Source organism: Cyrtonyx montezumae, unplaced genomic scaffold, assembly GCF_038088225.1.
Source record: "Cyrtonyx montezumae isolate F1298 unplaced genomic scaffold, pur_monq_1.0 scaffold_13, whole genome shotgun sequence".
Lineage (NCBI taxonomy): Eukaryota > Metazoa > Chordata > Aves > Galliformes > Odontophoridae > Cyrtonyx > Cyrtonyx montezumae.
Genome location: NW_027071859.1, coordinates 30,454,827 through 30,479,583, shown reverse-complemented (window position 1 = coordinate 30,479,583; position 24,757 = coordinate 30,454,827). Strand labels below are relative to the sequence as shown.

Below are 24,757 nucleotides of genomic sequence, written 5' to 3'. Positions count from 1 at the left end.
CAGCGGCAGGCCAGCCACTCTGAAAATAAATTCTGTTACAGACAGAGTGTAACATGGAGGGCTGAGTATATGGTTAGCAGAAACAACAACTTGCTGCTATTCTTGCATCTCAGTGAATTCGCCCTATGACCTGCCACTGCACAAGGAGCATGATAGGGCCTGCTGTGAACAACTAGGAACAATTCTGTACTGACCCAGAGAATGCTGAGGGAGTAAAGAGGCAAGACTGCTCTACAAAGCAGAAACTTTCTGTGGCAATTTCTTCCTCAGGTTCAGTGTTTTCTCTGATCCTCAGCTTGGTTCAGTGGTGCAAGAAAAACATCTGTAAATAACTTGTCAGCTCCTGCAGTTTTTTCTGTCTTTTTCTTACAGCTAACATTCTTTCATTTTGCTCACTAGTTTTAGCTAATTATATGTGAGCTGTCAACAGGATTGCTTCTCCCCTTCCTGCAAAGCCAGAACACCTCTCCAAGCATACTGGACTTTCCTCTTTTTCGCAAGCCCATACTGCTCTGACGACTGTTGTCTTCCTCTAGCTGAAAGCTTATATGAACTTGAGTAAGTGACAGCGAAAAGGAGATGGGGTAGTTTTAAAATTGAACTTATGCAAGAAAACAACTGAAGACTTGGTGTAGGTTGCTAGGAGGTTAATTTCCTTGAAAACTTGATGAGGCTTCAGCCTCCAGCTCTAGCTGAGGTGACTTCCTGACATCCCTCCCAGTCTGAATTATTCTGCATGTAGAAGCAAAGGGAAAAGGTCAACCAATAATTCAACAAGAAGGAAGGCAGACATAGGGCTGGGCTAATCAGAATTTTTAATTTGTTCCCCCCAAAGATATTTTTGGTGTGGAATTGGAATTGGGCTTAAAACAATTTTGTTTATGCCTCAGAGGAGGAAATACTGTGATTATATTAATCAATTCAGCTGTGTGCAGTTCTCCTCTCAACAGTCTTCATCTGCACTAATGGAGGGGTAGCTCTGGTTTCTCTTCCTGAATAGATGGCCTACAGTGAAGCTGCAGGGGTTGCTACTGTCATCCACAAATAATTAAAGACATTGTGGAACAAATGCTGGAAAGCAGGTGAATAAAGAAATAAGGAGAGGTTAAGCTATGCTGTCATCCTGATTCATTTCCTCCCTATGTCAGTTAATATTTAGGCATTGGACTTCAGTGATTCCATATGGAACTATACCACTTATATGATAGTATAAATTAGTTAAATATACGCAGGTAGCATGCAAGCTAGTGGGTGTGACCAGCGTGGCATGCACATGATCAACTGGGAGCAATAACAGCCAGATTCCAGCCCTGGCAAATTAACAGTACAAAGCTGCTGCAACAGCACCGGCAGAAGACTCTCATCTTTTGGGAATCTCTGGTTTGCTGTCAGAATAACGTTACAAGCCACGGGAGCCTCAAACTCTGTAGGTACAGAGCAGGATGAGGCCTGAGGCTGCCGCGGCCCCACGGGTACCCTAATACCAAGTGCTGGGCTGAAGGGACGGCAGAGCCTGGGTTGTCCTGTGGGTACTTCCAGGCTGGAAGGAAGGCACTGTGCTTTTCTCATTGCAATTATGCATTTTATTTATTAAAAGAGATTTGTTGCTTCAACTTCACTGAAGATGGACTATGCAGCGCCGTGGCGTTTCTCCCAGCGGCACAGCTGTGCTTTGCTGCTATAACAGCACACGTAAGGAAGCCGTTTTTTCCAGGGCTACTCTTCGCGCCGGGAGGGTTGGAGGATGAAGGGCTTTACACGGCGGAATAACGGAAATAAACAGAGTTGGAAGAAGGCAGAACGGGCACGCTGGGAAAAGCCCGTAGAGCGTTCCAGTCGAGGAGACGAAACCGGAACCGGGGGGAGGAGAAAGCCAAGGGAAATTTAAACAGGTTGTGATCATTCGGACGCCGCCTCCCGACAGGGCAGCGCTTCCCCGCGGCGCCCATCCCAGGGCACGCCGCCTCCAGGCCGCGGCCGGCCCTCCCCGCTCCCCTCGGGGCCCCGGCGCCGGCCCCAACGCTCCCCGCGCGGCCCGCCTCGCCCCACGCCCGGCCTCTGACCTGCGCGGGCCGCCCCTGATTAGCCCGCTCCCGCCGGAGAGGGGGGCGCGACGCGGCCGGGCGGCCAATCAGCGGCCGGGGCTGCCCCGCTCCGCCCGCCCCCTCGGCGAGGCGGGCGCTGGCGGTGGGGGCTGCCGGGGCGCCGGGGGCGGCGCGGCGGGCAGCGGGCGCGGGCAGAGCCGCGGGCACCACCAGCGACGCCGCCGCCGCCAGCGCTGTCGGGCGGATCCGCGCTCGCCGCTTTCGCCACGTGACTTTGGCAGCGCGCCGCGGGGGCATTATGCCGAAGAGAAAGGTAACGCCGGGTCCCGCCTCGCATCGTCCCCGACCCGCGGCACTGTGCCGCCTGTTGCGGGCCACCCACCCCACCTCGGGCCGCAGGCTCGGCTCGGCTCGGCTCGGCTCGGCTCTCCCGTGGGGTCGTCCCCCCCGGCCTCGGTGGAGTGGGGGGGTAGGGGGGGGTAGGGGGGGGAACGGGGGCGAGGCGGCGGTCGCAACTCCCTGTCGGGGCGGGGGAGGCGGCGCGGCGCTGCGGGAGGAGTTTCCCGCTGCCAACTCCGGGAGGCGGGGGGCGAGGGGGGGCGGCGAGCCGCGCTCGGAACGAGCCTCTCCCTCAGCACCTCCCCACGTACGTGCCCGCCGCGGGGCCGCTCCCGCCCGCCCGGGGCCCCCCGGTCGCCCGCGGCCGCCGCTCCACGCCCCGGGGGCGGGCGGCGGGAGGCGCCTCCCGGGGGAGCGGCACGGCGCCGGCCCCGCGCACCCCCCCCCGCCCCCCCGCGCTGGGGGCCCCGCCGGGGCTCTCGGGCTGCGAGAAGGGCGCCCGGTGGGGATGGGGGGATGGCTGCGCTGGGGCTGTCCCCCGTGCGCTCCTCCCCGTGGTGGGGGCTCGGCGGTGCGCGTCGTTCACGGATAACCGCGGCCCTCTCTGTGCCAAGTGGGTCTGCCCGAGGGGTTTGTCGCGGGTGGGGATCGGTGCTACAGGTTGATGATGTTCTGAGAGCCGTTCGGTTCTCCTTGTCCCTTGCGGGTGGTGCTGACGTGCACCTGAGTTAGCAGCCCCAGTTTGTGCCAGTGGGGCTGACAGCCGCTATCTGCCTGCCCCACCCTGAAGCTGGAGGACGTGGGGCTTTCCTTCTTCCTCCGCTCTTCTGTCACTGCACCTTCGCATAGGCCTTGCATCCTTCTGCGCTTTCTGTGCTGCTGCTCGTCGTAGGAAAAAAGTTGAAGATGAGCTTGTGCCTATAGGATGACGCAGTGCAACTTTGAGAGCTTTGCAGCCTTCCCACCCCTGCTTCCTTTGCCTGTATGTGAGCTTGCTGGTGGGGCTGCAGGCCGGCCCTCCTCCGAGGGAGCTGCTCCTGTAGGGTTTTATTGTCCACGGTGAAATGTTTATGAAGAGGAACTTTGAGTAACAAGTCCATGAGAACATGTCATTCTTAGAAGGCTATTAAAAAATTTTATGTGCGTGCATTCAGAGCAATGGAGACGAAGTGTATTCAGTAAATGTGAAACCATGTATAAAATACAGAGTTGGGTGAGGCAGTGGTTCCAGGAATTGGAACTTCTCTGCTTTTTGAGAGAAATGGAGTTGCCGTCAGTGGACGTGCATCCTCCTGCACTTTTCTTGAATAAAGACATCTGAATGGATGCCTTCATTGCCTAAATGGCCCCTCCTTCCTGTCCATCTCTGAATATTTTATCTCTTTGCAAACTTCAGTCAATAGCTGCATCTGTGAGTGATGCTGGCTGTGAACATGACGAGCAGTGACAGCAAGTCGTCCTTGCTGGGGGGCTGTGGCTTTGCGATGGGTGTGTCACTGGTCCCCGAGTTCATGGGTAAAAGGAGAACTTTCTTGTGTTCATGTGGTGTAAATGCTGCTCTCAGACAGGAGAAGGTTGAACTCTGGACCCTTTCTGACAGATTTCTGTACTATGTGTGTGTTGTAATGACATGCTGGGATGTTGTATTTCACAAGAAGGGTGGCATGTTGGTGTGGGACAAACCACAGTGCTTGTTGTGGTATCGGTAGAACACCTTGACATGGATTGAGGTGGTTTGTTTTGATGCTTGTGTAACTGGAATCAGATCTTGGGTCATATTAGGGAAACCTTCTTAACCTTGGAACTGTACCAGTAAAGATGGCTCTGCGTTAGCCAGGAAGAATGAACCATAGAATCACAGAATGGTTGGGTTGGAGGGACCTTAAAGACCATCTGGATCCAACCCTTTGCCGTGGGCAGGGCTGCCTTGCACTTGAGTGAAGAATTGTCCTTCACTCTTGTGAAGCTTTAATTTGTTCATCACAGAGACAAATGGTGCTCATACCTCGAAGTGCTGCACACATTGTTCATTGGGCGTGTCAGAATGCCAAGTGGTTGTGTGTTCTGTGCAGAATGGAGCCTTTTGGTTTGGGACCTCACTCCAGAAGGATCCAGTTTGTTTGTTAATCTGGACCTTACTCAGTTCTCTTTATGAAATTCTTCATGTTTGAATTTTTGTTTCTGGAGTGTTGTGAATTTTCAAAGAGGAACTGTTCTGCCGATGGTCCCTGTTCTGCTGATGGTGAAATGGAGCACAAAAGCAAGTGGCCAAGTTGCTAGAGTAGTCCCTTCATCTTAGGTGCTCAGTTTGAGATATGTCTGAAGTGAAATAGCTACTTGACAAGCACTGCTTATGTGCTCTGGGAGGTGCAGTTGTTGTTACTTTGAAGTTTCATCTTTTGCTTTGTGGCATGCACTGAGGAACTTACACTTGATGACTGGTTCTCTGAGACTTTGTTGAAGCAGCTTGTTTATGACTAAACACCAATCAGCTAGTGGAAGCCCAGTGTCCTGCAGTGCAGTGTGGTGTGTTTTCAGCTAAGGTTGTCTTCATTTTGAAGCTGCTGAGTGGGGAAGAACTTTCAGTGACGTCGAAGGGACTCCCACCTTGCTGTTGTCATCACTGGGCTTGGAAGCTTCTGGTCTGTAGCCGAAGCCTTTGGTTCATCCTAGAACACACCAACAGGACACGGAGACAGGGAAGTGTGTGGCTTGTGTTGTGCTCTGGAAGTGAGTACAGACTGTAGGGGCAAGGGGAATCGTAGGCATTAAAATTTTTTAAAGCTTGTTGTGTTGGGAGCAATAGCAAATTGCTGATTGGCCTTCTCTAGGTTTGTGTTGACCTGGCCGTCTCAAATGATCTGAACTTTCATATAAAAATTAGGCCAAAAAAGATGTTGGTATCTACCTATGGTACACTCAGATGGAATACAGTGTAGCAGTGTTGAGCAGCACTGGAGGAAGAAAAAAGAGAGATGCTTGAGTAATGCTGCTATGCCAGATTGCAATAAATGGTATTGCAGAGCTAATAAATACCTGCAACATGTATTTATCCATGGTTTATTTAAAATAGCTTATAAAGATACATATATTTATATAAATATAATTTCAGTTGTGATTGGTTTTTAGAGTTATGATGTTTATAAACTCATCGACTGAGGCTTTATAGATCTAAAATGTTTGATTGCTTTATACAATTTTGTAAAATCCAGACTAATTTAGTAACAATTGATGACAACACATACAAGTTTCCTTCTAGATCACACTGAAATACAACTGCAGTTAATGAATGAGCATCCTCAAGGTTTTCACTGAATTACCAATTAAAAGCCATTCATAATGCTGCTCAGAGCATCGAAGCACGATACCTGGTGAGGTGCTACTAGTAATGCAGTCTACTTGGAAATCATCACCTTCCAGTTCCAAACTAACCAGATGCAAGTAATCTTTTTATATACAGGGATTTTAGGAAAGTGCTTAATGAAAATCAAAAATAAGCTTGACAGTGGTTCAGGCTGACAGCAGGGATATTTCATGTTCTTAAAGTATCAACATTGCTCAGTTTAAATATATGTATATATATATAGTCTCATGTGTATAACTGGAATGTAGCTGGTATATGCTGTGTGCTTTAATGCTGCTTTTCTTCTGTCTTTAAAAGCTTTAACTTTCTCTGCTGTTTTATACCCAAGTAGTGACAGCCGGTTAGAAGGGAGTAGGGCTGGGAGCGAGCTGCTGACCACGCTCAGAAGTAAGATCTTCTTAAATCAGTGTTATTGTCAGTGAAATTGGCAGTGTGGGACCTTATAAATTGGACTGTAGTTCAACAGATAGATCTGAGGTGGACATATACAGCCCAAAAGAAGCAATTCCTGGTTAGACCTGTGAAGTACTGTATGCATTTGAGGTGTTTTTTTTGTCCAGAGCAGTACGGTGTTCTGGTTTCCCTGGCACCAAGAGTGGAGCTGGCATCACGTCAGGCAGAGCTCTCCCAGCAGCAATCAGGACAAATTTTGCCAGCCAGTGTTTATCACACCATCCTGGCTTGGGATGCCCTCACAGTTCCTAACTTAGAGGACAGAGAGGATTATTTAATTCATTAGTTGGTGCTCATCAGAACAACTCAGTGGTCAGATTGTATCCTTGCACTGCTGTGGAAAAAGATGTGTCAAGCTCCTTTGGTTGTTTTTTTTTCCCTTCAGTGTCCCTTGGTGACCAATTTTCAATTAATTGCTCCTGTAACTTGGAGATACCGCTTCTGTCTTCTTGTAGTAAAGAGTGAGTGCACTTGGTAACAGGGAGAGCTGCAGATTATGAAAGTCAATTCCCCAGGAGCGTTAGGATCTGTCTGCTCTAAAAGATGGTGCTTTCCTTCCCAGCAGCACCGATTTCATGGGGACTACTTAGATGTGGCAACTCTTCCCACTTAGCCTTCTTCCTTGTCCTAATGCTGAGTTAGTCGTAGACTGCATAGCTGGAAGTGGAGTGTCTGATGATATTTACTCATGTGCTGTTTGTTCCCCTTGAGCAGAGGTGAGGAGAGCTGCACATCCTTTGTCTCTGCCACATCCATCCTTCCTTCCTGATCCCAGCTGCCTCCTCTGGAAGTTTTATCTTCATTCAAAACTGCTTATAGGTTGGCTGTGGAGCTCTCTGTCCTGTTCCAGTAGGACAACACACTGCAGCTAACCCCACTGGAACTTGTACTGGGACAGAAGAGCTCGGTGGATTGAAGGCGTTGTACCAACCACACCTTCAGTGCCTGCCTTTTACCTGGGGATCTGCTGCTGTCACCTCGGGGCTGGGTGGTCCATGGCACCAGTTAGTTGCAGCAGCAGCAGCAAGGGCTCTTTTTTACATTGCTGTGTTTTCATCAGTTGCATCCTCTGGGAGGAGAGGTGTGGGTATGCCTTTCTGTCATTCACAGTACTTCTCTTTGTCAGAGGTGTGGCTGTTTTCAGGAGTCGGTTGTATTGGAAAACATTTAATTAATCTCTGTCTTTAAGGAGATAGAATATGTTATTTTTTAGAAGTGCTTAGGGCAGATCTGATCAGTTTCATTTAGACGGAGGTGACTTCAAAGCCCCATCTTTAAGGTTTTAAAAACTCTGTGCATGTAGACTTGCACGAATCTATCAGCTTCATCTCGCTTGCAGAACTGGCAGCAGCTTAGAGAGGCCGCAGAAATAATAATATTAGCAGTTGAATTCCATCCATCATATTCTTTGAACCTGCCTTTTTATTTTATGGCGGCAGTAATGTTGCTAAGCAAATATCAAGACAAGAATTTACTTGCTACCTATCGGAATTCTCAGCAGTGGAGTTGGAGGGAAATGGAATGACTTCAGATGTGCTCTCCTTGCTGCTCCCCAGTCTGATCTGCATTTTTCTAAACACAGCTAATTACTTCAGCAGCTGAGGAAGGAACTGTCGTAAATTACAGTACTGCTGTTAAAATCTGCAGCCTCTAGAAACTGCTCTTATTCCTTCACTCTGGTATAGGCAGAAAATGTCATATTCAGAAAGCTGGCTCCAAATACCAAACGGAAGGTATTGCTTATGTTTTCTGAAGTCGTTTGTCTCTTCCAAACCACACAACTCTGGCAAGAAAATGGGGTAAAAAACAAAGGTGGAATCACTTGTAAGACCTCTAAATTATTGCAGTGAATTTCAGTGTGGCATAAGTTATATCAGGCTTTTGTTATTCCAGTATTGAGTGGGAATAGCAAAACTGCTATTGGCAATGAAAGTAAAGTACTTTGGATGGTTTTGGATATCTCGAGGTACTCCAGGCCTGACTTGTTTTCTGCCTCTACTGTCTACTATGGAAAAGCTTAAAGCTCACAGATTTTGCCTGGTTAAAAATTAAGGAATAATGTGAGTTTTGTTGTTGTTGGTTTTGTTTGTTTGTTTGTTTTTCAAGCTTACTAATTTTAATTGTAACCAAGATGTATTCTTACACTTTCAGAGAATACATGAGAAAATGATGCACATTTACTCTATTTGGCTCAAATTTCTAATCAACAACAGAGATTTTTGATCAGGAGCAGTGGTTGGTTTTATTTTCACTCCTCCCCCAGCTGCATATTAAGAGCAGAGGGTATTAATGGCCATTTTTTACATTTAAACTTTTTAGTGCAATTTGTGTTTTCAGAACTTCATGACCTCAACATTCTCCCCCAAAGGGTTAGAAAACAAAATATCCTGCTCTTAATAGTCACAGGTAATGTTGTAATGCTCCTTACCACAGAAGAATGAAACATTATGTAGTCTTTATTATTTGTTGTTTCAGTGTGGGGTTTTTTTTTCTGTTTCTTTTTTTTTCATCAGGATTATGTGTTTGATACAGGACAGGTAGCCAAACAGAACTCAGTAGTTTGGTTTCTGGAACAGGAAGGTGCTGCTCCATCGTATGTGTTTTAAAATACTTACAAATACTCCTTGACAAACCGTAGGAACCTGCAGCTTCCAGCCTCTCTCTGTACAAAGCAAAACTTAGGTGTGTGTATATATACACAAACAACATTTGCACAGATTATACATATACATAAATATAACCCCTCAGATTTTTGGAAGGGTACAAATCAGGTGTTTGTTTTGATCAATATTTTAAAAATGGAGCCCCTAGCCAAATTTATTCTGCACTTTATATGTGGTTTGTCAGAATTACTTGATTATAACATTAGTGGCATAGTTGGTGTTTCTGTTGTTGTTGCTGTTTTGCTGTTTTTTGGGTAAACCGTGGCCAGGCTTTTTGTAGGGGGAGACAAAAGTGCTGTAGGAAGAGTACTACTTTTATTTCTTTGGGCATTTAATAGGGTGAGTTAATTCCACTTGCAGAGTCCATTCCAATTGCCTTGGCAGCAGACAGCTCTATCAGCTGAAAAGAGATCAAAGAACTAGCTATAAACAAAGGTCAGTGATAAGATGCTGCAGGAGCTGAATGAGGAAACAATGGTTTGAAGGGTGGTGCTTGAGTTGGTTGGCATTGAATTAGTCAACACACAGAGCATTCCCTAATCCAAACCATGAAATAAACAGCATTTTAATTATATTTATGAAATGACACAATTTTCAGAGCTGCTGTGAAGATGGAAATCATTAGAAGATCTTGCATGTATGGGAAAAGATTCATTGAATTGAATTTAGTCTAATGGGGAGCTCTATTCACAGGGAGGGAAGGGAAATTTGAGTAAAACAGTACAATAAAACCTGACAAAGCTTTAGGACTCTATATGTTGCCTTTTCCTGCTGCTGTCATTTTGTTGCGAGCTTTTATCGTGTTTGGGTGGGTGAAAAGAGCTGCTGGAGGAACAACCAAAGCATTACATCATGGAAATCGCAGCTGGGATGGTGAGCCAGGAAAGAATCTCCAGGCAGTCCCGTCGCGGGCGGGGATTGCGGTGTGGCGGAGCAGAACAGCTCACGAGGAGGGGACGAACCGCTGTGGGGAATGCTCATGTGCTAGGGCAGTAGGGCTTGCTGCCTTCCCAACTTCTTAATGTGGTGGTGGTTATGAAATTGGGGCCTGCTTTTTACAGGGATATGAGAGGGCTAATTCCTGTCCCACCAGAGCTGAGGTGTTAAGTGTCAGCTAGTAATACGACCCCTCAGAGAATGAGTGATCTATTTCATTTTACAAGCAACCTGCTGTACCAACTGTTACTTCTCACATGCTTGTGTTCTTCATGCTTTTAATGTACTCCTTTACGGTAGTGCAATCCACTCGTGTACAAAATACAAAATATTTATCCTGAAGCTGGTCACTGCAGGTTCAGACCTGCACCGTTGGATCTCTCAAATCGGTTTCAGTAACTTTACTGCTTCGGGTTACTGTGCTTGCATTAAATCCTGCTTATATTTCAGGGTTTTTAGATAACAACTAAGTGTCAATTTCTGTTTTTTTCTTTTGTAGTACATCTCTGCTGTTCTAAAGGCCAGATTACCTGGTAATGAGAAGGAAATTTGCCAGTTTGCTCTATGAAATATTTTCTCAAAAAGGTTATCTAGTTTTCTGTCCTCAACTTAACAGTTCTGAAATGGTGTTGGCACTGCAGTTACTGCAACGTTGTCCTGCTGTGTGGAGACACCAATTCTTGGGTTTACCTCACAGCTGTTGAAATAAATGCAAGAACAGTGTATGTAAACAGTCTCAATATTAATATCCCCTTACTTTTTTTGGATACTCTATTAATCTGTTAATATATCTTTGTTTTCCCTGTCCTCTCAAAGTCATTTTCTATGTGGTTCCTGAAAAAGAAAAAGAAGGAAAAAACCAAACAAACCCTGAAACAACTGATTGCCAATAGGCAGTGGGAATCTGGCCTACAGCCCTTCACATTAGTCTTTTGGTATAGAAGTATGCAGATCTGACAGATCTGATGAAGCTTAGCTGCAGCTCAGTTTGCAATCATATTGCCCATGTGTAGTGCAAATGGAGGCATGACACAATGTGTGGTCATCTGAACCTAAAACTTGCTATTGGATTAAATGTCAAAAGCATATTTATAGTTCTCCAGTCAGCTCCTTTGCTGTGCCTTCTGTTAACTCTGTGTTTGGGGGGGTGGGGGGGGAATAAAAAAAGCCCCACACACTATTGTCTGTGTCATCTGTAGCTTCTTTTACTGTCAGTCTTGTCTCTTGTAGGCAGCCATACAGCATCAGGCATGGCAGGCCTACAGAGGCTGCTTGCAATGTAATGCAGGTGTGGGAGGCACGGGGTTGAGGAAGCACTGGCACTGTGTTGTGCCCTTCCCTGTGGTTCAGTGCCAGCACTGGTCCTTCATTTTGCAGCACCAGACTTGCAGTGTGTGCAGTCCTGCCCTGACTGGCTTACAGGGCAAAGCGTGGAACCAGGGCATGCCTAATGTGAGCAGGGTGCCATGTGAGGCATGATGAGCCGTGGCATTACCTTATGTGGGACATCCTGCCAATAAGATGGGTTTCATAGCACGTCTGCTGGCTGCTTCGAACCCAGAGTTCCTCCAGCAGTTTGTCACCAGGACAGAGGATGAGGAATGGTTTCTGCGGAAGAGCTGAGGACTTGAAGGTTTTGAAGGTTTCTACATAGAAGTCCTGATAGTTGTGCAGGCTGCCACTGCTTGTGGCATGCAGCGTTCTCTGGAAGCCGTGCTCAGCCCAGATATGTGCAAGTATGAATCTATGATCCTTAGGATGAGGAGGAAGTGCTGCAGAAACTTGCAGCCAAGCTTTACTGGAGCCTCTTAATAGAACTCACTGAGGGTAAAACAAATTCCTGTTCCTCCTTTAACAAATATATCGTAGCCCTATCTGACAAGTTTTTTGGTGTCTCTGTCAACTTGAGGAGTCCCTGTCTGCAATTGCCCCATGCTGCTTCGTTCCTGCCTGCTGCGCTGGCTCAATTGTTTGTGCAGCTGTGCAGTCAGATGGTTCTCCTGGAGCCAGGAAAGACTATAGATCTATAATCTGCAAATGGATTTATAAGGTTTATACACTTGTTTAAGCAGCAGAGTGTTTTTCAATGGGCTCAGTTGCCCTCTTTGCGACACGGTGTCCCTCGCAGCTCTGTGCTCTGCTGGGGAATCAAGGCCCGGGAGCACACTTGGCCTACAACACCTGTGGCAAGAAGCCAGCTGCAAGATGAAATGAGAGTGTGGTACAGCCCCTGTCTGCCTGCTGCACCTTGGAGATGGTCACTGGGCACATCCTGCTTGCAAGAGGCAAGTTAGGCCTTCAGAACTGAAGGCTCTGGTGAGACATGGTAATGGCGTTCAGTACTTAAAAGGAAGCTTATAAGCAGGAGAGGAATGGTTTCTGCATGGGTAGATAGTGATAGGATGAGAGGAATGGTTTTAAACTGAAATCTGGGTTAGATGTCAGGGAGAAATTTTTCACTGAGGGAGTGGTGAGACACAGACTGCTCAGAGAGCTGCGGGTGCCCCAGTCCCTGGAGCCGCTCAAGGCCAGGTTGGATGGGGCTGGGGGCAGCCCTGCCTGCAGCATTGGGGTGGAACAATGTGGGCTTTAAGGTGCCTTTAAACCCAAGTCATTCTGTGATTCTACAAGTCCATTCTTTGAACTGCTCTTAGGTTTTCTTCCTCAGGAAGGAATTCTGAGCTAATTAGCTAACCTAATTGGGCTAGGTTAGGTAAGGTATAGTAGTACACAGAGGGTGTGGTTCCATTAACAGTATTTTAATAAAACTTCAAATTTGTTCTGTGGTTAGCTTTGTGAGTAGTTTTAAATCTGGTGTCAGGCAGTAACACTGAGTTATAAAAACAGACTGTCTGACAGAACCATAGACGTGGTTTCAAACTAAAAGAGGGGAGATTTACAGTGGATATAAGAAAGAAGTTTTCTATAGTAAGGGTGGTGAGGTACTGGTACAGGTTGCTGCAAGAGGTGGAGAATGCCCCATTCCTGGAGAGATTCAAGGTCAGACTGGATGGGGTTCTGAGCATCTGATGGAGCTTTCATTGTAGAGGAGTTGGACTAGATGACCTTTAAAGGTCCCTTCCAACTCAGATATTCTGAGTCTGCGACTCCATGGCTTTCATTAGTGCTGAGACAATGGAGTGAATTACTGTGTGCTAACTATACGGTATTGCTAGGGTGAGGGTTTGTTCCTGGCCATCACTGCAAGGCTGCTGGCATGTGGCAGGCTGTGTGTGTGAAGATTTATCCGTTTCAAAGCTCTGAGGTTCCTAAAGTGAAACAGTGCAAGCCAGCCTGATTGTGGAGTGGGAATTGGTTCAGTTTACAGTGAGTTTTTTAGCCTGGCTTCCAAAATAAATAAATTGTACTGTCTTGCTGTCCCTACGCCTGTAAATTGTGAGCCCCTCAGCCACTGTGAGGGGATTATAAAACTTGGGAGAGTTTCTATACAAATAAGTGCTTAGTGTAGGAAGGATGCTATCCGAGTTCCCTCTAATGGAAAAGGTGCAGAGCAAGTTTGTTAGACCTGAGAAAATTCATATGGGAGAAGCAGGTGTTCTGAATCCATGAGCTAGAGAAAGGCTGCGCTCAAAACCTTCACCATGTTGTGTGCTGAAGAGGCAAGTTGAAGGAACGAGGCTCACCGACTGATCGCGGAGCTGCTCAGTTTTGTCTTTTTGTGCTCCCAGCACCACACTGTTAGGCTGCAGCAGCTCTTTCATGACTGAACGGAGAGGCTTTGAGGAATGCAGCCCCGGAGCAGCCCTGCAGGAGGCTGGCGAGGCTGCGTGGCGCAGGGAGCAGCCAGCCAGGCTCCATTTTGGATACCGGGCTGTTGCTATTCTGAGTTGCGCTGCCCTGCTCACGCAGCTTAACTTCCCGCTGTGTTCCAGCTACTTAGATGGTCGCTCCTCAGCTTTTTTTAACCCAGCTGCTTTTGTGGCACGCCTCGTTTCTATCAGGAGCGCTCAGCAGCGAAGCCACCTTCTGTTTTCTGGCGTGGAGCTGAAAAGCGTCGCTCTGTAAGGATGTTAGCACCCAGTGACAGGAGGCAGTGGTCAGCTGCTGCAAACCCTGGGCGTGTGACTGAGGAGTTCCCATTGCCAGAACCAGGCAGTTTGGGGCAGGTTTGGCTGAAAGGAGGAGGTAACTGGCCTGCATCTGTACTGATTACAACACAGAGCAGCCACCACAGTGCCTTCTCTGCTGCCTCTTAAACACCTTTTTAAACCACATGCCTTCATTGTAGTTCTCCAGCTGCTGCTGTTTGCTGTTTTCCTGAGAACTGCTCGCGTCTAGGTGGAAACCACGTCGATTGCAAAATGTAAAATAACGTAGCTTGAGTTGTAAATAGAAGAACATAAGCTGGGTTATTAGCAGTGTTTCTCCAGTACCTCTGTCAGACAAACATTAGATCGATCAAGCTGAGGCTTTGCTCCTGCAAAGAAAGCTTGTCCCTGGCTTTCCCGCTGAAGTCTTGGTGGTTTACCGATTTTTACTGTTTTGATGGGAGAGATGAGGGGAAGATATCATTACAGCTTCCAGCTGAGTGAGCCTGAGGCACAAAAAGAGGAAAGGAGATAAATAAATCAGTCATTTCGGTAATGCTGGGGTTTTCTGGTTCGCCTCATCTCATTACTAGTGAAGTTGGTATTTGGGAGGGAACATGTCAAGTTTCTTGGGGATTTCTAAAGCCCTCATAGAGCAAACCTCGGGTTTCTAGTTCATACTTGTTGTGCCTCCCAAGCACTGATGAGGTGGGACTCCCATTGCAGCCTGCAGATGCTATGGTTAATTGGCTGGAGGGATTACTGAGGGATGAGGGCATGCTGCACGATCTGATGCCTGCAGTCCTGGTGGTGATCAGTCCTTGCATTCCTGCTTGGAAAATCTAGAACAGGTCTGGTACAGTGTTGCTTGTACCAAACCTTCTTAAGTTGCTGCAGTGTATAAAAGAACAGTTCTCACCGTAATCTTTGTTTGCTGTTGCTTGATTGTTTTTAATTCTGTAATAAAAGTGCTGACTTAATATTTTCTTTCAGTCTCCAGAGGGTGCTGAAGGCAAGGATGCAGCAAAAGTAACTAAACAAGAGGCAAGTGTATTTCCGTGTTTGTTTGTTTGTTTTAATTCCTTATGGCATGTGTTTATTTAATTGGAGATCTGCAGCCGTGCATTATCAGAAGTCCGCGTGTTGCTCTGCCACTCTAGCAAGGTGATTTCAGTGGGAGTAAAGGCTGTTTGCTTAAAACTAGAAGTGAGCCACATTTGTGGCCTATGTGGTGTAATTAGTTTTTGGTGCACTGAGGATTCATTCAAATTAGTGATACAAAATAAATTTAGAGCTTTTCTAGGCAAGCTTTTGTAAGGCAGCAGCATAGGATGTCACTGTGTGTCACTGTCTCCAGCGATTCGGTGAGGAGGGTTAATGCACACACCTTAGCCACACTACTTTCAGTCTTGAGTGACTGATGAAAGGGTGTCTTGAGTTAAGATACTGGGCTCTGAACAGGAGCAGCTGACGCATTTATGTGTTTTCTTTGTCTGAATTTCTTTTAAGGGCACGATAACTTCTGTCAGAAACAGTGAGGAGACAGCGGGTGGTATATTGACCACTACAGTAAGCTGTGCTGGAGCTTGTCTGCCATGGGAATGTAAAAAAAGAGGCAGAGGAGTATGAGGATTTGTTTTCCTAGACTGTTGTATTCTGTAGCAGACCAAGTGAAATCAGGACCTTGAGAAGAATGGGTGAATATTGAAATGAATTAGTTCTTGTAAATATTTGGGCATATTTCAATAGGAAAAAAGTCTAACGAAAGTTTACTTCTTATATTTTGCAAAGTTGGTTGTTGATCAGTCCAGCAGGGAAAGATGGTGCCAGGAAAATGTCAAAATATTTCAAAAAATGGCAGTGTAAAGCTGTGAGATCCTTAAAAAATATATATATTTGAGACAAAAGGAGATCTGGGAGGGGTTGATGTTGGTATCTCAATATCTTCCTTTGGAATTTCCTATAGAAGCAGTTTATTTCTTCTTATTTTTTTGTTGGTTTGGCTTTTTTTTTTTAATTATTTTTCTTATTTTTATTTTTTCAAAACATGGAAAGACTGACTAAATCATCATAAAAATAATATCCTTTTTGCACCAAATTAATGTTTTCCTATGACCAAATTTAAATAATTCTTTGAGGGACAGAAAAGTAAAACACATAGGATGAAACCAGAATTCCTTAGTTATAGAATGACATTGTTACATGCCGTACTTGGCTCTAATACTTCTCTAGATGAATAATATCAGTAACTGCAGCTAAATTCCTTATAGGCTGCTGAGCTGTGTATAAATGGGAAGCATGGAGTATAAAAATTGTGCCAGGTACCTGACCACAATAATAAAAGTGGCAGTGGGCTGTTCAGGAAGATCAGAGAGACTCCAAGGATAGCAGTGGTGTTAGAGATTTCGTTTACCCCTCAGAGATTTAGTAACAGGCATAGGGTGGCATTGCAAGGACCGAAAAGAAAACACCACAGAAAGAAAAAGTTAAAACTGTAAGTGCTTGCTGCCTGGAGGAACAAAACAAAGGGCCAATGAAAGGGTAATCAGCTCTTCCCAATGCCTTCAGTGGTATTGGAGTAGTGATCAGAAGACCGACCTGTAACTGTTCTTTATCCTGGCAAGAATGTAAATCCAAGTAAACTCCACAAATTCATTAAGAAAAAGAATTGCATTAGAAGTGGTAACCTGTTAAAAGGAGCAGCTAAAATGTTTAATGTTTTCAGGCGGCAGAGATGCTATGTGATACACCGTACTGAAGGCTCACAGAAATGCATGTCATTTTTTCAAAAACCTTCCCACCAATCAAAATGAATGAATAGCAAAACAAAGGAAGTGTATTATTTTTTTTTTAGGGTGTTTTTGTAGAGATGGAAAATCATGAGGGAGGGAACAAACTCTCCAGCAGGCCAGTGAGGCTGAAATGCAGTAATGAAGCTCCTGTTGTGGAAGGTTCTTACAGAGTTTCTTGCAGTGGAGCCGTTTCCCATGGGTGTGGTATTTGGAGGATGTTGTCGAGGAGAGGGAGATGTAGGCAGCCCAGCTGTATTCACCAGCAGCCTAGCTACAGAGTTGCCAAACTGTTACATGCAAAACAAGATTTAGTGCTTGCATTGGCCCCAATACCAGAGTAACTGGAAGTGGTGAAACACTCCCAGGACTTCAGATAAGGGATTCTGGAAAACAAAGTCTTGACTTTGGAAAACTAGTAAATAACAAACAGTAGAATAAGTACATGTGGATGAATGTATAATGAGAGAGTCAACGCAGATTTTGCAGAGAGAAGTGCTGCTTCACGTGGCTGAATTGTATGTTAAAGACTAAATGCTCTAACAATCAGTGTGCCATCTTACTTGCATGTAAAGAGCACGTTTGGGAAAGGCTCCTCAAACTGGTTTTTAAAGGAACTGAGCTTGCATTGATTAAAGGGAAGACCTTCCTAACAACTGATAGCAGATAAAGGTAGAAGAGATGGGGAAGTAGTAGTAAATTTTCATAATGGAGAGTATTGAAGACACTTGTATTTGTGCTCATGTTGCTGAATATATTCATTATGTAGTCTAGGAAAGTGGTGGAGAAATGACAAGGTTTGCTGAGGTTTATGAAAAATTATCAGGGAAGACAGAAGTGAGGAAGCCTGAGAAGGATAGTATCTCGCTGATAATATGTTAAAACATGAGTCAAATTCAATATGGAGAAATGCACTTTAACACAGGAGAAGGTGTTAATGGATATCACCAAATCAGCTATTGGAGAGATTGTTGAATCACTCTTAATAGTTATTAAAAAAATGTCACTTTTTCTAATTGCAAGGTAAATGGAATGTGGGGACAATAATGGAGGAGAGAGTGGGAATCATCAGAGCATCACAGTGTGCACCCAAAGGGGAACTAGCAACTGGAGTTCTCTTGACTCTTCCTTAGAAAGGAAAGAAGGAAAAGCATATGAAAGATAGTGGCATGTACAGGGGGTGCAGAGCATCCTTCCAGTGGAATCCAGCAGACTGCAGATGCTTGACTTATCATATGCCATGTGATAAAGTCATCAGTCACACACAGAAAAGCAGGTAACCCGAGAGCAGGAGGAATATAGTGAAGGTAGGAGGCAACAAGCTTAAGAGAAAGACAACAAAGGGAGGAGGCTTTTGCTTCCACACAGCATTTACTTGCCTAATGGAACTCATTGCCACAGGATGTTATGGAAACGGGAAGTGTAAATGAGTTCATCCGCTTATTAGACAAATGTATGGAGAAAAAGAATAAGCCCCTTGGGGGCTGTTAAGCACATTATGTGTATATAATATCCAGGTTGGAAAGTCTGCAAGGTGGATTGCCAGAAGCTGGAGCAGTAGGAAAGTGCAAAGCGTTGTTTTGTGTCTGCTCCATTTCATAGACCATTTCCGTGGATGTTTGCTAGTGTCATATAGAGCGTGCTGCTTATTCCTGTCCTGGCAGGACTGTTTGGAGGGGGAAATTCCAAATGCACATTGCAATGTTGCCTTTGCTGACCTGATTGTAGTTACTTCCTTGTAGTTGGAAAACACACCACACATACCAACTCTGAATGAGAATTAAAATGTCGTATCAGTCAGGCATTTTTAAGGAACTGGGTGTGTGTTGTGGGGGGGTGGAGGGGAGTGAGTGTTAAGCCAAGTTCCTTATGACAATGCAAAGAGTGAAACAGTTGGGGGTACCTGAGAGGTTATAATTTATCTGAAGCAACGTATTACCCTTGAGAAATTAAATTGCTAACATCACATTCCAGTGCCCAGACTTTGAGGGATAGAAATTATCGGTTGTGAAGACAGATTTGTAGAAGAAGGTACCTCAAGCTGGGAGTTCTTTGATTACCAGACCAATTGAAATGCTTTTTTTTTTTTTTTTTTAACTTGTTCTAAAAATAGTGTTAGTTTGCTTAACCAGCAGATGATATTCTAAATGGCCAGGAAAAAAATGAGGATTTATTTATTTATTTTTACTTTTTGTTAATGCTGCATATATATTTGATAGATGAAAATATCTCTAGGTGTTCTTTGACAAGGCTTCTATTTCCCTGAACTCAGATCTGAACTTTTCACTACTACTTTCCAAGAAGGATAATTAAATGGCTTCAATGAATACAAATTACTGCATTCTTTGGATATTAACAGCAGCATTTTTTCTTTCACGAGAGTTATGTGGAACCAAGGCTTTTTTTTTTTTCTTAGCTCAACTTAAATGCTTAACACATGATTAAAAAGGTATTTTTGATTTACTTTTTCAGCTGTGTTATGTTGGATATTTGTTCCAAGTGAATTGTCTCCTTATGTGCATTACAAGTGTGATTTCAGTTTTGTGGCATAGGCCAAAGCTTAATGGAGTTTGCTGACCGTGCTGTATAACTGGATTGTGGGTTCATCTGTTTTAGTGAACACAAAAAATATTGTTAGCAGACTAGTGAGCTCACAGATATTTCTAAGAGCTATCTAATATTCAATAAATTTATGAGGAAATTCGGAAGGAAATAAAAGTTTAGTAAGGAGGGTGATGGTGAAAGGTAGAGGAAAAGTAAAGTATTTTACTTTCTTCTTTCCTTTTTGGAATTATATTTAAGGAGAGGAAATCATTTTTATGGAGCTGCCTGTGTATGCCTGACTCGTTGAATTGAGTGTGGGGGCAACTGTGGAAATGAGGGGCCCCTCCGTTTCATGTTTTGGAATTTTCCCACTTCCTCTAGGGAAGGATGTTATCTTTATTCCACTGTTTATCAGGTAGTGTTTCTTACTGGCTATTACAAATAAGAAATAGATTACGAGAACATTATTCTAAATATTTAAGAAATGTAAATATTTTTTGAGGGGGTTAGTGCACAGGTAGTCCAAGTTGCTGTATTTTTTAACATTTCCTAGAGCAGCAATGGACTCAGAAGCACTCATGAAACTGGGGAAAGATAGTGTTTTACCATATTGAGAGTAGGCTTTGACACCAGTAATGATTTTTTTTTCAGGAAATATAGTTTCCACATCACTCAGTCCCTTCAAAATGTTCCTCCAAGATGAGGAAGCCCTGAACTGTGTTTGGCAATAGATACCTATTTTGGTAGGGACGTATTTTTTGCTGTCCTTGTGAAATATCTGATAATTACGTTGCTTTGAATACCATTTGCTGTGTAAATCTATAAAGATGCCTTCTCCTTTTTTCCCTTTCTGCAGCCCACAAGACGATCAGCAAGACTGTCAGCTGTAAGTATGTGTAACCACCCTTGGTGTATACTTTTCTAGGCACATGTTTTCTCAGACAAAACAGGTTTGATATATTTTGATTGATTCCATTTTTATTCTTGCTGAGGGGTACTTAAGAACTCTAGAGCTAAATATAATTGTATTTTCTTAAGTTTCAGGAGGTTATTCTTCCCCAGCTCAGTGCAACACTGTCTGTTACACATTATATTGGTGTAGTACTATCTTGCAGGCTGGTGTTAGCTGTGTAAACGCAGCTTTTCTGTGAAGGCTGTCCTTTCAGGGTTCGATTTCATGCTGCTACTAGTGTTTGGGTTTATTTCCTCTTCTCTGTTGCAATGTATCTGATGGGCTTTTTTTTAATAGTTACTTGTAATCTCCGTGTTTGACTTTGACTTAGAATGACCCCCAAATTGCCTTGACTCCTTGATGAGTGAGCTAATGAAAATAGATGTGTGTACAGTGATGAGGTACATTATGTTTCTTTTGTCTTTTTTAGTGCATGGTAAGGAGTGGGAGGTAAAGGGAAAAGGTGAGGTGAGGAATAGCTACTGTGTGGAGGTTGGGTGGCTGCCTCCTGGGAATTTATCTAATGATTGTGCAACTAAAAATTTTTTTTAGAAACCTGCTCCACCAAAACCTGAACCCAAGCCAAGGAAAACCACTAAGGTAAATACTCTTCTTTTTAGCTGCCATCATTGTAGCCAATAATAAGCAAGTATACTCCCTCTTTGCACTGCAAACAGTTGAATTCACTGAGTATTTACGAGAGGCATCAGCTCGCCCGCCCTCCTCCCAGATCTCCCTCAGAAAGAAAAAAAACAAATTAGATCATTCTTTTCTTTTGGTTCCACCCCTTCCTGGCCTCATTATTGGCCCCAACAAAATGTCTTGCCTGTTTGATTTGCAGACTGTGTTAGTTTGTAGTGAATTATTAGTTTAAGAAAAATCCTCACCTTTCCTACACCTTTCCTGAAATCGAAAGGTTTGGTTTCTGCAAAAGGATTTGAGATTACTCCACACCATTCTGTTTTGCTATCAAGAGGGGCAGTACTTATTTCATAGTGAGAAACTGTTATCACTTCTTGAAGCCTGACTAGTGCTGAGAATGCACAATTATAATTAAAGGTGAAATTAAATACATTTAAATTGGATGGCTTGGGTTTTCTAGGCCAGTTACAGTCAAATTAAAATCTTATTAGTGTCTGAAATACCTTTTCAGGATTTCTGCACATAAATCGTGTACTTCAGAAACCATAGATCTATTTGTGCCCGGGAGGAATGCTAAGTAAGAACAATTGCTTTATCGTGAAAAAGCATGCTCCTGGAAACTCAGTCTAGCACTCTCCACATTTTTCAAGTCCTTGCATTGGTATCTCAGCTGGGGAAGTATGAGAATATGAAGTCCACGTGTAAAAGTAAAACTCCACCACTTTGAGCACATTACAGTTTATCAGCTGAAAGTGCCTTGTGAGCCTCTTGAGCTCCCCGATTCTCACTTGAATAGAGTACTATAAAGAAGGGAACGCATAGGTTCTGTATCTTCTCGTACGTGTTGTGTGGAGTCTGTTGACGTTGCGTTAGAGAAATCTGAGACGTATTTCAGGCGAATGGAGTCCGTTTTGACATAATTCTAGGTAATGTTTTAAGACGGTAGTCTCAATTTTTCTAAAATGAAACCGGATCACATTTTAAGGAATCTGTTAATCTTAGTCTCCTTAACAAAAAAGAGACAAATGTGTACTGTGAGCATGCTAATGAGCAGCCAAACATAATACAGATTCAGGGTCCCTTTTATTGTTCAAAGTTTCCATGTTATGGATCGGCTAAGTCCTCAGCTCATTCCTTCATAGCTGAAGATACAGAACTGTGCTCACAGCACCGGTAAGTGTCTCAGAGAAGCATTACAGCTGCTGTGTGACATCAAAGCTCAAGAGTGAAAGGAGTGATTCAGGCTGCCCAGTAACTAGGATTAATAACATCCCTTCTTACCTGCCCCATTCTTCTATGGGGGTCTTTCAGGAAAGATAGTCAGTGTTTGATTCAGGAATATCCCTGCTCCCAGCTACTGCTGCCATTTTGTGTGCATAATCTGAAGTGAATGATCCCACAGAAGATCTCCACAGCTTTTATCCAATTACTTTACATACCACTGTGAAGTATTAAACCAAATTATCATTTAAATTTTTATCTCAGTGCGCTAAAAATCCTGAATTTGTATCTCTGCTGTTCTTAGAGCACAAATATAAATACATGCGTGGAGGAAGGAATTAAAATAAAATAAAATAAAATAAAGAGTCTAAATATACAAATAGTTTTAGAGCATATCTCCAAATGAAAATAGCGGACTCAGTCCCTGGAGGTGTTCAGGAGTTGTGTAGATGAGGCTCTGAGGGACCTGGTTTAGTGGGCATGGCGGTGTTGAGTTGATGTTTGGGGCAGGTGATCTTAAGGTTTATTTTCCAACCTTAATGATTCTGTACTATGATTCTGTGAACCTGTAGATGTTAGAATAGCTCCTTTTGGTAAATTCTCTGCTTTGTGTTCCTGCAGATAGGTTTTTATCAGTGCTTGCCTTCCTAATGTGTCGGTTGGTTCTTCCATGAACGTGAAATGAATATCGCAGATGTTATCAGACTAACAAAAGGACAGTCAACAAAAATGCATATATTTTTAAAACCAGTTTATTATTTCATGTTAATCAAAAGTGTAATGTTGTTACAATGTGGCATGGTGTTTGTGCTTGACTGAATAATAACTATATCATTCGTGTAGTTCCATATACCATACTTGGATTTGCTTATTAATATGCATCTCTGTATACATAGCTATACATATAGCTCAACCAAAAAAAATAGGAGGGGTTTTCATCCGTTTTTGTTTCAGTCCAGCACACGCAGGTTGCTCAAATTTGTTTCTTAGTTGTGAAGAAGGATGTTCGCTGTAGCTGATGTAGATGAGCTGTCTACTCATGCAGTGTCTATGCCCATATTTGTAATCTTCTGTCAGAAGGAACCTGGAACAAAGGCCAACAAAGGTGCTAAAGGGAAGAAGGATGAAAAGCAAGAAGCTGCAAAGGAAGGTACTACACCATCTGAAAATGGTGAAAATAAAGCTGAAGAGGTACTTTCCACACATACCTCCTGCTGATTGAATCAGTGCTTTTTTTAATTATTCAGCCTTGCAGACATTGATAGCATGTTCATAATGTTTCTTTTTATTGCCCATGATGTTATTGCAGATTCGCATCTCTCGCTCAACTGTTAGTGTTTCAACATCCAGAGGTGCCCCACCCAGCACACTGTCAGTAAAAGGGCAGATTGAAACAGTGAAAGTTAAGGGTACGGTAGAGCATTCTACTTGTGTGCAGTGAATAGGAGCAGGTAGTAGTGTGGTGCTTTTCAGTATGAACCGTGGAAGCTGGCAGGTAAGGCTCGTATTGCTTTTGAAAAGCTGGGTCCAATGAATTAAGAAGAGTGTGTGAATGTACCTGTTTTGTTCGTGTAAGTGTAATGTTGCAGTAGGTTTGAAACCGAACGGTTACAAGTAAGAAATGGAAGGAGTAAGGGTAGCATGGGTATTTATATACATAATGGCAACTTCTTGTAGTAATTAATGCCTTTCTTTCTTCTCCGCAGGCTCAGAAAACTGAATCTGTAGGTGACAAGAATGAATGAAATATCATGAAAATTTGGGGTTGATTTTATGTACCTCTTGGACAACTTTTAAAAGATATTTTTATCAAGTATTTTGTAAATGCTAATTTTTTAGGACTATGATAGTTGACATATTAAACTGTATATGAACATTTCCCTTCTCATAACAGTGCTTTTAGAAATCCCCATTGTTGCCAAGTAATATGAATATCAACTTAATATTGCAAGGTATGTGTAAAATTGGATCAGCATTCCATACACTTGCTTTAAGAGATGAAGTCTTGTGCATATGGTGATGTTTTTACTGTGCGTATTTGAATTTTTCATGCAGTTTTTCTAGAGCAATAATCAGTGGTGCTTTTGTACTTAGGGTTTATGTGATTTTAATGAAACATGGATAGATGTGGCCACCTGCTGACTATTTTGGGCTCTTTTAATGGATTAAAATAAAAGGTCTCTTTGCCTGCAAAACTACAGCTTCCTAATGTTTTCTCTAAATCTGAGGAATGCCTTACTCATATTTTCAGCCATTAGAAGGAAGACTAAATGATAGCAATGATAGTTTTGCATGCAGTCTGTTTGATTTTTCTTTTTTCGCTCGCGTCTGGTTGGAAATAAATGAACTACCCGTGCAGGAGTTGCAGGTTGGGATTTTCAGTGGCTCACAACTTAGGTGACTTATAGATACACGCTCTTCAGAAGCTCTCACATAGGGTGAGTAGTGCTCGCATACTCTTATCAGGATTTTGTGGCTGTAATGAAGCATCAGCACAGAGTGAATTGCTTCCTACAGACGTACAGTAACAGTTAAAAGGAGCTTTGGTTCTGCCCCGCTCCCTTTCCGTTAACTAGAGAAGACTTGCATCACGTTGTGAGGAAGCCCTCCTTTCTACCTGCAGTCTCAGATTTTCATACAGAATTGCTGTTCTGCTTCAGCTGAGGACAGTTGATAACACATTGAAATCGCTGTTAAACAGCGCTCTATGCTTGGTACCTGGCAGAAATGGAACAATGACCATTATTTTCGAGGTGACTG

General features: G+C 43.8%; 1 protein-coding gene across 1 annotated transcript; it reads left to right on the top strand.

Annotated features, from left to right (window-relative positions):
- Positions 1-2,178: 2,178 nt before the first annotated feature.
- On the top strand, positions 2,179-23,691 carry HMGN3 (high mobility group nucleosomal binding domain 3). The gene is made up of 6 exons (XM_065730932.1): positions 2,179-2,358; positions 14,843-14,893; positions 20,039-20,068; positions 20,687-20,734; positions 23,075-23,188; positions 23,307-23,691. Exons 1-6 carry the CDS (start codon positions 2,344-2,346, stop codon positions 23,436-23,438), a joined length of 390 nt encoding a protein of 129 aa, XP_065587004.1. The 5' UTR covers positions 2,179-2,343; the 3' UTR covers positions 23,439-23,691.
- The last annotated feature ends 1,066 nt before the right edge of the window (positions 23,692-24,757 follow it).

Excerpts from the sequence above, each read along its gene's own strand:
- HMGN3 (XM_065730932.1), top strand. Across the intron at positions 14,894-20,038 it reads CAAAAGTAACTAAACAAGAG|CCCACAAGACGATCAGCAAG; the intron begins GCAAGTGTATTT and ends CCCTTTCTGCAG. Across the intron at positions 23,189-23,306 it reads GTGAAAATAAAGCTGAAGAG|ATTCGCATCTCTCGCTCAAC; the intron begins GTACTTTCCACA and ends ATGTTATTGCAG.